The sequence below is a fragment of the Hibiscus syriacus genome, unplaced genomic scaffold (genome assembly GCF_006381635.1).
Source record: "Hibiscus syriacus cultivar Baekdansim isolate YM2019G1 unplaced genomic scaffold, ASM638163v2 tig00113725_pilon, whole genome shotgun sequence".
In the NCBI taxonomy this organism is placed as follows: domain Eukaryota; kingdom Viridiplantae; phylum Streptophyta; class Magnoliopsida; order Malvales; family Malvaceae; genus Hibiscus; species Hibiscus syriacus.
Genome location: NW_024063471.1, coordinates 5627003 through 5640404, shown reverse-complemented (window position 1 = coordinate 5640404; position 13402 = coordinate 5627003). Strand labels below are relative to the sequence as shown.

At 30.3% G+C, this 13402-nt stretch overlaps 1 protein-coding gene across 1 annotated transcript; it reads right to left on the bottom strand.

The window, feature by feature from the left end:
- Window positions 1-9268: 9268 nt before the first annotated feature.
- LOC120187474 (heavy metal-associated isoprenylated plant protein 20-like) lies at window positions 9269-10200 on the bottom strand. Its single transcript, XM_039191180.1, has 3 exons — window positions 10068-10200; window positions 9901-9976; window positions 9269-9608 (listed from the first exon to the last, which is right to left on the bottom strand). Exons 1-3 carry the CDS (start codon window positions 10149-10151, stop codon window positions 9316-9318), a joined length of 453 nt encoding a protein of 150 aa, XP_039047111.1. The 5' UTR covers window positions 10152-10200; the 3' UTR covers window positions 9269-9315.
- Window positions 10201-13402: the final 3202 nt, after the last annotated feature.

Genomic DNA, 13402 nt, shown 5'->3' with positions numbered 1-13402 from the left:
CTCAAGGGACTTACCCTTAGCTATGGTACTTTGAGAGGAAAAATGGAAGAGAAATAAATGAGTAGAAAATGAGAGTGAAGAAATGAAGAAGAGAATGATATAAAGGAGATAAGGCTTCTCATCTTTTTTAAATAGGTGAAATTGCACACTTGGTCACTTGTCATTTTCTATTATGACAAAAATCTCCTTTTTATAGCTAATTGGGCCCACTTACAACCCAATTAAGCCCAACTTGTCCCAACGACCTAAATTACGAACTCCATGGGGTCCACATATCTATCAGGTAAACTCAAAACTACTAGTCCAAAATTTGGGGTGTTACATTCCATAGGTTAGTCAAACAACCAAAGATTTTATAAATACTAAAACATTGAAAAGACATATTCATAAAATATTATACATATGTACTAAAATAAAAAAAAAATGTTGCTATTAATAAAATATAGCCTACATATAATACTATGTATATTAATATTAATTTTTTTAACAATATATTAAAATACTACTTTAAACTATAATATGTATATATTATTATAAAGACTAACAAAAACAACGGTTGGATTATTAACTCTAATAGAACTAAAATGAACAAATACTAAATTTAAATTAAAAGAACAATAAAAGGGGATGTGCATACAACAGGCTTAGAGGGATATAAAGCATAAATAAAACATTTCCTTATATACATTACTCGAAGGCCTAAAATATAATAAATCTAGAATTAACAAATCAAATCAGATATTTAACCCAACATGTAAAAAAATACATAGTGGCTAAAATAAAATAAATATCGACGTACTAGCCATGATTATAGATTTAACTAAAATATGTTAATAGACAAACAATGGCTGAATTTTAAGCAGAACACAATTTAAAGCTCAAAACATAACAAACAAAAGCTTGTATTTAGTGACTAAAATATAACATTACAAAATCAAGGACCCTCCTTACGTGGATAGATAAGCACTAATTCAGAAATCCTAACCCATTTATACGGTGTCGTTTTGGGGTTACATATATAAGTAATAACCAAGTCTAAATATTAGCCTAAGCTTATTTATAAACTCTTACCATTTTTTACCCAAAAACAAACTCCCAAACTCTCTCTTCCTTTTCTCCTTCAGGGTGGACATGCACCGATTGATCACTGTTCATCGGCGCTAGGAGCCATCGTCGGCCACCGTCAATAATGGCTTAAAAATTTTAAATTAACCAAAACACTCTTCTCACTTTTCCAAATCTAAATCCAGGGCTAGCTTCACCCAAAAATGACTCTAAAGCACTATATCTAACAAAAGAAATCGAAGGGTCAACTTTTTATGGTCGTCAAACGTACCATCCAATGAAGCTCTCGTCGAGATATGTTGCTTCCTACTCACTAATAAAGGCTTTGACAGAAGGAATTATCGATTTGAGACTTTGAACCAAAGTAAAGATTTGATGATGATGATGATGGTGATGATTATTATTATTATTGTTATTATTATTATTATTAGTTTCATTTCTTCTCTCTTTTCTTTTTCTTAATTCCCGTCTGAATATGATGTTACATGTTTATATTTGATGTAATACTCCAAAATTTTAGACAATGACACAAATGAAAATTTTGAAAGTTTGATGGTCAAAGTAGAAAATTGGGGGGGAAATTTAGGGAATCAAGTGATAATTTCCTAAAAAAAATTATTCCATAAATAGATGGTTTACTCTTGAGAGTGGGGTTTTATAGAGATCATACTTTTGGATTTGGAATTTTAGTAAAGAAAAATTAGAAAGGGTTAAATCCGATAAGGAATCGGAAATTCGGATCGAATTGGAATGTTACAAAAATTTGAAGGATGTTATAAAAAAATGTTTGGAAATATTATTTTAATATTTTACATCAGAGAAATTTGGTTTGGAATTGTGCAATTTTTTAGATTTAATCGAAACAGTGGAATTTAGTGACTAAAACGCAATTTTTGGAAATTCAAGGGGAAATTCAGAAATGAAAGTCAAATTAATTCATATTTGACTTTGTATTATGATAATGATCAGATGGCTTGGTTTTATGGTGAATATGGAAATTCATTAATGGCAAAAATGGAAATTCCTATTGGATTAAATAAAAAAATATCATCATAATATATATTGACATGCGATAGATTTATTTATCATTAAATATCAATCATGGAAGATCATTTCCAGCTTTTTCTTCCTCCAAAGGCCGGCACTTTCAAGCAAGAAAGGTAGACATTTTTAGTTTCAATTTTGAAGTTATTTCTTGAGAATTAGACTCAATGTAGTTAGGAAAAATATTCTACTTTCAATTCTCTATATTTTGACATGAATATTACTAGGATTCAAGTTCAAGTTCATCTTGAGTTGATGAAAGGGGATGTTGATTCTTGTGTTTTATGGGTTTTGAAGAGTTAAGTGATTTTAAAGAATTGGTTCTAATAATTGATGAAGAACCTAAGGATGAGGTTAAAGAAAATAGTTTATATTTTGAATTTTGCAGTGAGTTTGGAAATTTACTAGAAATTATATAAAAATAATTTGGAGGTTATTTTTATATATATTGTTCGTATATTGATCTAGTTCTTTTTAAAACAAACGGGGATCAATTTCAAATTGTATACAAAGATATATGAATTTTTAACCAAGGAAAGGTCAGAAAAATCGGACAGCAGATTCTGCAAAACATATTATGTTGATCAACTTTGAAAATTCACCATAAATTGTACAGAATGAATTAGAAGGATTTCTTTATATGGATAGATTCGTATTCGAGTCTAGTTTTCAACGGAAGAAACAGAATTAAATTACAGTGTGTATATCAATACAAAATACTGATTCTTTAAAGGTAGTGCGAGTTGTCGGAATATGGAAATTTTTAGAAAGTTTGGTGATTGTAATACAAATTTCGAATTGTTGGGAGTGTTTATTGTAATTATGCCTTTGTATGGGTACTTGGTTAATAATACTTTCAATACTTGAATTTTTTGTATTAAGAATCTAAGTGATAAAATGGTGAAGAACCATTTTGAGTAAATTGGAAAAGTGGGTTCCAATGTTAAAAGGAATTAATAAGTACTGGATTATTTGGTGGAAATGAGTTTGAAGTATGTTATGGAATTATTTTGGGATATGTTTATGTTAGTACAATACTAACATATATATCATTATGAATTTGTGATTTATACAGATTATGATTGATTTGCGATCGAAGCAAATCAAATATAAAAGCGCTTATTGTGGACAATAGTGAGGCACATATATTTTGAAAGATATAAAGTGTCAAGGTGAGTGCAATACATGCATGAAATTATACATGGATGTTTTATACATCATCAGGAAGACTTGCGATAAGTCGACCTTGTTTATATCAGCATGATATATGTCATTTTTATAACTTTGACATGACATTGAAATGTGATTGTATGAATCAAAATGCATTGATCATGAAAAATGTTATATTACCATGAATGTTTTTGGGTATGAACTGCCCAATGTTAAATATTGATGATATACTTTGCCATGGATAGATCGAATAAAATAAACTATATGCCCAAAGTAAGTCATTGAGGGACAGGGTATAGTTGGCATGCCATATAGTATAGCAGCTGCATGTTTATATTAGCACTATAGTGTGTAAGGACACTAAGTGCAAGTTTATGTCCGGATTAGCAATATAGCGTAAGCTTAGTGTAGCTGGTGGGCACGACCTTATGTGTATTGTCTGGATTAGCACTATGGCGTAAGCTTAGTGCAGGTTTAGCACTACGGTGTAGGTATTTTACTCGAATACCCAGGGTCCTCAAGGTTTAATATTGGGCTATGGATTATGGTTTATTGGTTAATAAATGGTAACCATGCAAATAAGCTTATGAGCTTACGGAATAATAGCAAGTATATTGGTAAAATAAGCTTACGAGCTTATGGGATAAATGGTAAGTAAATTGATAAGAAATGTTATATTATGATTATCGTGGTAAAATATTGGATATGAAAATAACATGATTTTATGGCATTTTGAATTTGACATTTAAAAACTTGCATGAAGTGTATTGCACTGTTTATTGTTTTTATTGCCTCACTAAGTTTATACTTAGCGTGTGATGATTTTCACACGTAGGTAAAAAGCCAATAGTGGATTAAAGAGTTCAAAGTGACATCATGCATCGAGAGGTATATTCCAATATCAGTAAGACATCCTACGATGGAATTTGATTTTAGATAGTGGCATGTAATTTGAAAAATGTTCAATTTATTTTGTTGAATTAATTTGGAAACAAATTGATAAATTGATAGTGATGAAATGTTAATTTTTATGAGTTTTATATGTAATTTTTGAAAGTTATTGTAGTAGTACTGTAGTAGTGAACAATAACCACGTTTTAAGCAAAATTTTCAGAATGCTTCAGGGGTATCGATGCCCTGCTATAGGTACCGATACCATCACTGTTCACTGTTACTGTTCACGGGTAGTGTTCACTATTCATAAAAAATCTTTTGAATTTAAATTGGTTATAATGAAACTTAAATTTTATGATATGATATTTTTATAATATCAGTTATCATTTTAAGGAAATAAATTTTAAATCGCTTTTGAATTGGAAAATGATTTTAGAAATTCGGGTGGCATTTATAATATGTATAGGTATAATTATACGGGTTATGGGTGTTACATTTGATGAGTTTCTTGTGCCAAAAATATTTGGTGGAATAAGGAAGCTCCATAGTAGGGGCATGATTATCTCAACTTAAGCATTTAACATCCCATATTTCTCATAATTTTTCTTAATTTTAATGGGTTTTACTTTGATTTGTCTTCCCTTTTTTACTGATTTTTTTCACTGTTGGTTGATTTCTCTGTCGGCTGTTGGTTGAATCGGCTAGTTTTTAGCGGCTTTAGTGCGATTGGAGCAAGCGACAGAAACGAAAACGGCTATCGGCTTTGGTGTGAGCGATAATGACTTGGTTTAAGGTTATGGGAAACCCCTCGGGATGCGTTTGATTCACGAAATATAAGATTATCAGTGGGAATAAAATATTACAAGGGAATAGGATTACAAGGGAATAGGATTACTGAAAATGTTGTATTTTTTGGTTGGTTGATTTAATAAGAATGTAAGATTACCGTGTTTGGTTAAAGGAATAAAATATTATTAGAATGTATATTTGACCAAATTGTCCTTATTATATATTTGTTTTTTTAACAAATTGAAAAATATTTATATATTTTCTTTAAAAAATTTAAATTCATAAAATTTATATAATTTTTTTTATAAAAGTGAAAATAAAAAAGGTTTAATGAGAGGGTAAAATTTTATTTTAACCCCTGAACTTCATATAAAATTTTAATTATATATTTTTTTTTGTAAATCTAAAATAGTTTAAAGATAAATTTGTAATTCAACATTCGTAGAATTTTTATTATTCAATAACAAAATAAGGATATTTTTTAAATAAATTTTTTTAAGGGCATTTTAGTCCAAAACGTCGGTAATCCAACAATACCTAAGGAAATGGAGGTAATGACATTCCCGGTAATATACCCCAAAAAATTCACTATTGGTAATGTAAGATTACCGGGAATGACATTCTCGGCCAACCAAACGAGGGAATGTGGTTGGCCGGGAATGCCATTCCCGGTAATCTTACATTACCAATAGTAAATTTTTTAGGGTATATTACCGGGAATGTCATTACCTCCCTTTCCTTAGGTATTGATAGATTACCGACGTTTTGGACTAAAATGTCCTTAATTTTTTTTTCAAAAATATCTTTATTCTGTCATTGAATAATAAAAATTCTACGAAGGTTAAATTACAAATTTATCCTTAAACTATTTTAGATTTACAAAAAATATATATATAATTAAAATTTTATATGAAGTTCAGGGGTTAAAATAAAATTTTACCCTTTCATTAAACCTTTTTATATTTTAAATTTTGTAAAAAAATTATATAAATTTTATGAATTTAATTTTTTAAAGAAAATATATAAATATTTTTCAACTTGTTAAAAAAACAAATATATAATAAGGACAATTTGGTCAAATATACATTCTAATAATCTTTTATTTCTTTAACCAAACACAGTAATCTTACATTCCTACTAAACCAACCAAACACAAAATACAACATTCTCAGTAATCCTATTCCCTGGTAATCTTTTATTCCCACTGATAATCTTATATTCCGTGAACCAAACGCACCATGAGGGGAAAGATGATATCCTAATTCCTCATCATCTACACAGTTGGATCAAACATAGATACAATGACTGACTGTAGGTGGCGACAACACTATAGATCAACTAGGGTGTCTCCATGCTTTAGGCATTTGTAATCTTGGATCTTATATATATATATATATATATATATATATATATATATATATATATATATATAATCTAATAATCATAATAATATAATAATATAATGAAAACCCGGACAAAATGTACTGTCTACATAGATAATTTACATTGATCAAGTAGAGATTGATTCGAATACTTTTTTTCTAAATCGACCTTGTCCTCTCCATTAACATTTTCCCTTATTTAAATTTTATAGGGATAATATCAATCTAATAATTAATTTTTATCTTTTTTAAATAAAATGTTAAAAAAAATCTGAACATGACATATGTCGCTTAACAGTTTTTTTTAACGGTAGAACTACGAGTGTAACAGAGAAAACATTGAGCACCTATTTTTAATGAAAAATTCTTTAAACACCAAAAATCAATTTTAAATATAATTTATACACTTATTTTTATATTAAGCCAAAAATAAATTTTAAAACAATTGTTTTGTCTCCGTGAACAAATGAAATGGACCTTTTCTTGCAAGATAAAAAAGACTCATTCAAGCCCGAACATAATTCTCTAGCCTTTCATCTTGTTACCTTGTATTTCAAGCCATCGGTTTTGGAGGTAGCAAATTTATCACGACTAGGGATGAGTATAACATCCTAATTTAATGTTTTTCGATCCGATTCGAATTAATATGATCATCTTTTTAAATTTTTTTAATTCAAATCAGACTGGATTGAATTTTATATATAAAAAAGTTTGAATTTAAGTTAAATTTAAGGTTAAAATAATCTTATCTTACCCGACTCAAATACTTTAACATTAAAACGATATTTTCCCTTCTTTAGCAAAATTCATGAATATAATTATTCTATATATATATATATATATATAGAAAATAATTACAACTTGGAACTTTTTTAATGAATATTATACTCCTATTAACTAATGGCACGATTAGGGTTCTTTTTCACGAGTTTCAATTCATCCTTAGCCATCACCCACTAAAACCACCAATCCTTCTTATTTAATTTATATATTCAAGATTTACATCAGTTTTCATTTTCCTCCCACAATCGGTACACTCTAATAAACAATAACAACACATAACAATAGAAGAACCTCATTTTTCATTCAAATAAATATATATTCTTATTAACTTTTACTTTATGTTGCTTTTGTATATATGAAAATTATGTATTTATTTAATCCTTATTAGGTTTTAATTTTCTCAAAAACCAATAATTAATTTCATCGAATCAAGTTAGATCAGACAGTGTGTCTCATCTATAAATCAAATTAGGTTCAGATCGGGTGAAATTTTTAAATTCGAGTCGGGTTGAGTTTTGAATGGAGTTAATCTTTTGGATCGGAACGAGTATATCAATAATCCAACTCGACTCATACCTAACCATAATCATGAATAATCCTTAATATACTATAAGTTTAAAGAAGTAGATACTAACTACGAGTTTTGAAATTGTTCTATCAAACTCACTCTCACTGATTAAGGCAGAAAAAGACATCGCCACAAGTTATATATATTAATCAATTTTTAAAACTTTATCTTGTTAACCTTTATGCTCTAAAATATTAATCAATTGAATTAAATCAAAATTAATCTTTTTTAATTAATATATTTATAATAAATATTAGTTTGATTAATTATTGAGATATATGGATATTGAAGTTGCAATTATAAATACTAACTATTGTATCAAAATTATATAATATAATTTATAACTGAAATCAAGGGCTCGGATACATTTCAATGTCAAAGGTTCTTCAATTATCTTGATCATCATCATCATCTCTCTCTCTCTCTCTCTTTCTCTCTCTTTTTGGGATAAAGATGATCCATTTGTGCTTTTTATTTAAAAAGAGGATTTTGATATTTAATCTTACATTTTACAAGAGTAAAATCCCATATGTAGAACATTTATTTGAACCCAATAAATTCATATTTAAAGATTGTGCTACTTCGGTCCCCTCTTCATTCATGCTTACATCATCCTATTGTAAGAAAATGCATACATCATCTTTGAAACCAATGAAACATACGTAAAAATAAATTATAAAAAATCATTTTATAAAATTTATTTAACGATTATTTAAATATATAAAGAAGTTATGATAAAAATATTTACAATTAAAAACATGATTTAATATTTTCTAACTAAATTATTATTATTTGATTAATTTTAACATCAAATTCAGTTAAAACTTTTTATTTTAGTATATATATTTTACTTATTTTTATTGAATAAAGTTTTATAATACGAGACGCCGCAAACATTAGTTATCAAACTATTAATCACCAAACTAATATCGTTTTCTATTTTATTTAAAAATAATTTTTTAAAGAAAAATTCATTATTAATATTATATATTTTTATATCGATAAAATCAATAATATATATTGTCTTTGGGGAAATCAAACCTTATGATCCCTTGTACACTAACAGTTAGCCGTTGAACTAAGTTAATAAGTTGTTAAGAATTATAACAAAACTTATATAAGTTAAACAGTGTTAGTGGGGAACATCCAACCTGAGCTCCCTTATTGGTGAGCATATTTATTAAAAAAAACAACACATTAACTATCGATATGGAAAAAGAAAATGATATAAAAAAAATCACATGATTTAGTCAGTTAAACCTTCAATTTTTAGTTCTCAATAATTCAATCTCTGATTATATGTCATCACTTGAACTGATTAAATCACTAATTCAACTGATTTTTAATCAGATGATTCGATCCATTCTAATATCACGACCAAAGAAACAAAGGAGAAAAAGTATATGCCGTATATAATACATGCTACGTACATATGAGAAGTGCATATTCATTTATAATTACATAAAAAACCTAAGTAGATTAGATTATTTTTTATTAGTTGAATACAATGAAATCCGAACGCATCACAACATTAAAAACCTAAAATTGAAAAGAACAAAATAAAAAATCCATTCACAGACATGAAACACCAAAACTCAACCTGTTGGCCGTCAAAATTGGTTACATGATGGAACATGCGTTGGGGTTTTCATCGCTAAAGAGAGTGACGAACTTCTCATCGACGGCGTTCGGACTCGGCAGTGCTTGCTCGGTCTTTTTGACGTACCCCGACGGTGCTTTCTTGTCGTAAGCTTGAGCAACGTAAGGGTATGCCACTAAGTTGTAAGGAACGTAAGGCCAAAACTCTGCTCTTTTCCCGGTGCTTTTCACTTTCTTTAGCACCTTGTTCGGCTCAACGTATCCGGTAACTGTCACTCGACTTTGCTTCCGGTTCACGTCCACCGATTTCGCGCCTAAACAAGATAAAAGTAAAAAATTACTATTGATAATTTTTAATAGATGACTTGAGGTGAAGGTTGTATTTGGTTTGGGAGAATCAGTATTGCATTTATTAGGTAAAAGGACTTATAAATTTTTAATGTCTGAAAACACGAAATATAAAGATGAAAGATATTTCCCAACTGCTACTTTGTTTGTTTCCCCGGAAACTGAATATATACACATACTTGTTTCCCTCTCCTTTGACTTAATTATTTAATGGGAAGAATAATGTTTTAAAGAGAAAAGAGAGCTTTGAAATTGCACCTTTCATGGAGGAAACAGCGTTCTTGACTCTCCTTTCACAGCCATCACAGTCCATCTTAACCTTGATCTCAACAGTCTGCAAATCCAACAATAGCCCACAAGCTTTCAACATGATTGAAAAAAAAACACAAGCTGAAAAAACACGATGAAGTGATGTAATAACATACCTGCATGACTTTGCGCTTCTTCTTCTTGCTATGAACAGTTATTAAATCAGATATATAGTCAGAAAGAGAGTCCAAAGCACCCATTTTTTTTATACAAAGAAACAAGGAGAAAATTGGAGGTGTGGATGTGTGTGTTTTCTTTGGGCATGGAAATATGTGATACTGGTGGGGTATTTATAGGAGGGAAAAATGATTATGGGACATGTAAAAGGAGAATAAATCAATAATATTAGTTTAGAACCAAGCTGTGGTTGGAGTTTACATAAATGATAAATTATGATACTGACTTGTATCCCTCAATCATCTCAAATCTCTCCGAATTATCATGGCACTACAACTCCATCTTCTGGGTTTTGTCGTTTTATGGGACCGATTAATTAGTATTTATAAACATTAATCACTTAATTAATTATTATTTTTAATTTTATGGAGTTGTCATCTACCTGTTTTCTTCGGTGGGAAGAAAGTGAACAAAAATATTTGTTGTAAAGCAGCTGAATGTCCGCGTTGATTTCCTGTACAATGGCCTACGTACAGTTCTTTTTCGCTAACCTTATAATATTAAGTAACAATTGGGTTAGGCTAAAAGTTCACGGTTTGTTCAATTTTAATTACTAATGTTCTGTTTGAAGCATTAAATGTGATGGGTGACATGATATTGAGTGTCAATAGTTCAATCTTCCACAAAATAATATGTAAATTGTTGGCTAAATTACATAACTGACACCGTTTGCTTTTAATTTTATTTTTCTGACACCATTTGACCAATATTTCCAGAAGTAGCACCCTTTCTGCTGAGTTGGCAAAGGCGCGTCCCCGGGGGCGCGCTTTACCCGTGTTTTTCGCTGAGTTGGATGCCACGTGTGGAAGGCGCGTCCCCGGGGACGCGCCTTTGCCAACTCAGCAGACACGTATTTTGTTTTATAATAAATAGTTTATTTTTATTATTATTATAAATTAATAATATATTATGTAAAATGTTTCGATTATAATGTAAGAATTATCAAGTTTCGATTATTTTTGATTTTGATTATCGATCTATTAATTTTATCAGTTAATTATTTAAATGTTTATCAATCTAGTCATCTCATATCAATATTTAACGAAAATATTGATGCATAAGTTAATAAATTAGTATAATTACATATTTAATCTTCAAGACTTACATATTTTATAAAATTAGTCTTATTGAAAATTTAATTTAATAAATTTAATCCTCCAATCAGAACATGAAATGTGTCATCGTATACATAAATTTTTTAATAACTTTTAATTTTTTTAATTTAATTTTCTCTACTTAGAAGGTGGAATTATTATTATATTTTAAAAAAATTATAACTAATAATATTAATTATTATATTAAATAAATATATTAAATATATTTATGTATTTAAAAGTTAAAAAAAATTATTTAGGTGTACATACATTGACAAATTATATAAATGCAATAACATTAAATTATTAGAAATAAAAACATTCATTTAAATACAATATTAATTACATAAGAGTTAACGGTTATATGATGATAACAGAGCTGGACATTTTTTTCTATTGTGCCCGATGTTTCTACAATGCCCACATCGTTTTTGTTCTGTTGACTTCTCCCGAATATCCATATCACAATGTATTCTAGTAGATTTTGGACGACCTGAGTCCCTCAATAGCAATGGATCTGGTACAATTGTAAGCCAAGTTTGAATCTCATTTGGGTCTCTTTCGTTTCCTATGGGCGGAAACTCAAATTCATATACCTTGAATACTTGTGAAAGTTGGTATACGGGATCAACATAATTTTTGTAGTCCAAATGCGAATGTGAGCAAGCAGCAATGACATGAGAGCATGGATATTTGAGTGCTTGAAAGAAACCACAATCGCACCACCTCTCTTGCAGATTAACTCTGAAAGAGTTAGCTTCAATCCCTTGCAGCGGACGTGGCATTTCGGTTACACGAAACAATTCACGGGTGCGAGAAAAATTTGTAACTAACATCCCATTTGATGCAGCCACTTTTTTCTGTAAATCAACTACTAGTCTTGGGTGGTAAATATGTCCGTTTTGCATCCAAGTAAGAGCTTGTCCACCGAGTTTTTCAAAGAGTTGACCCAAACGAAAATAAGTCGTTTTAACCAACGCCGTAATGTACTCGCACCCCTTCTTATTTTTGCCAAACAGCTCTTGTAGCATCGACTCAAACCTTTGAGGTAAGAGTTCGTAACCTAAGCCATTAGGAATATGTAATAGTTAATATGAAGTATAAATAAGTAATAAGAAATTGATAGAAAAATTGGGAAAAAGTAACATACCCATCCGCACGACTAATTGACGTCATCGTCTTCTTGTATTTTCCGTAATAGTTTGCAGCAATATGACGGACACATAACGATGTTGAACATGTGGAGGTCTATACATTGTACCCAAAGAGTCCATTGCTGCTTTATCCCAGCTCCTCGGTCTGAAATAATGCATAGTCGTTCCCTGGTGACAACATGTAAACGTAAATTTTTAAGGAAAAAAGCCCAAGACTCAGTGTCTTCTCCTTGAACGAGGGCAAACGCAACAGGAAGAATATTACGGTTTCCATCTTGGACCACAGCCAATAATAAAACTGCTTGTATTTCCCATGCAGAAAGTACCATCAATTTGGACAATTGGTTTACAGTACTTGACTGCATTAATACACTGAGGGTAAGTCCAAAAGACTCGGTAAAATTGGCAGCGATCGCGAACCATTCGATCATTCACGTAATGATGTTGAGTTTCGAACTCAACAATTGTCCCGGGATTAAGTCTTTGCACAACATGAAACCAACGGGCAGCTCGTTGTAAGAGGAATCCCATTCGCCATGAAGTTTGCAAATGGCATTCTGTTTTTCCAACCACGCTTTTTTATGAGACAGTGTACCCATATTGTGACTGTATAGCAGAAATCAACACTGCAACAGCTATATGAGAGCTTTGCTTCACAATGGGCATGATTGCTTGACAAATATGTTGGAGTCCAAGTTGGGATGATCCTGGTTTATACCTGTTGCACAACATGTATGAGGACCGTTGTATCTGGTTAGTTCCCATAAGTTGTCTTCCTCTTCCTTTGATACACGGACCATCCATTGACATCCGTTGTGACGTGGACGCAGTAGCAGACATATTTCTCCGTGTTAGATCGATCAACTCGGGACTGAACTGAGTACGAATATTGTAACTCTTTATTGCCATCATTGCTTCCTCCTTCGATGCGAACTCCATTCCAATATGTAAATTACCGTCATTGACTGATGATTGAAGTCCATAGTTGCCAACATCAGGAAGATGGAAATTCAGGCTCATACATTG

Excerpts from the sequence above, each read along its gene's own strand:
- LOC120187474 (XM_039191180.1), bottom strand. The coding sequence starts at position 10,151 with ATGGGTGCTTTGGACTCTCTTTCTGACTATATATCTGATTTAATAACT. Across the intron at positions 9,977-10,067 it reads AGAAGCGCAAAGTCATGCAG|ACTGTTGAGATCAAGGTTAA; the intron begins GTATGTTATTAC and ends TTGGATTTGCAG. Across the intron at positions 9,609-9,900 it reads CGCTGTTTCCTCCATGAAAG|GCGCGAAATCGGTGGACGTG; the intron begins GTGCAATTTCAA and ends TATCTTGTTTAG.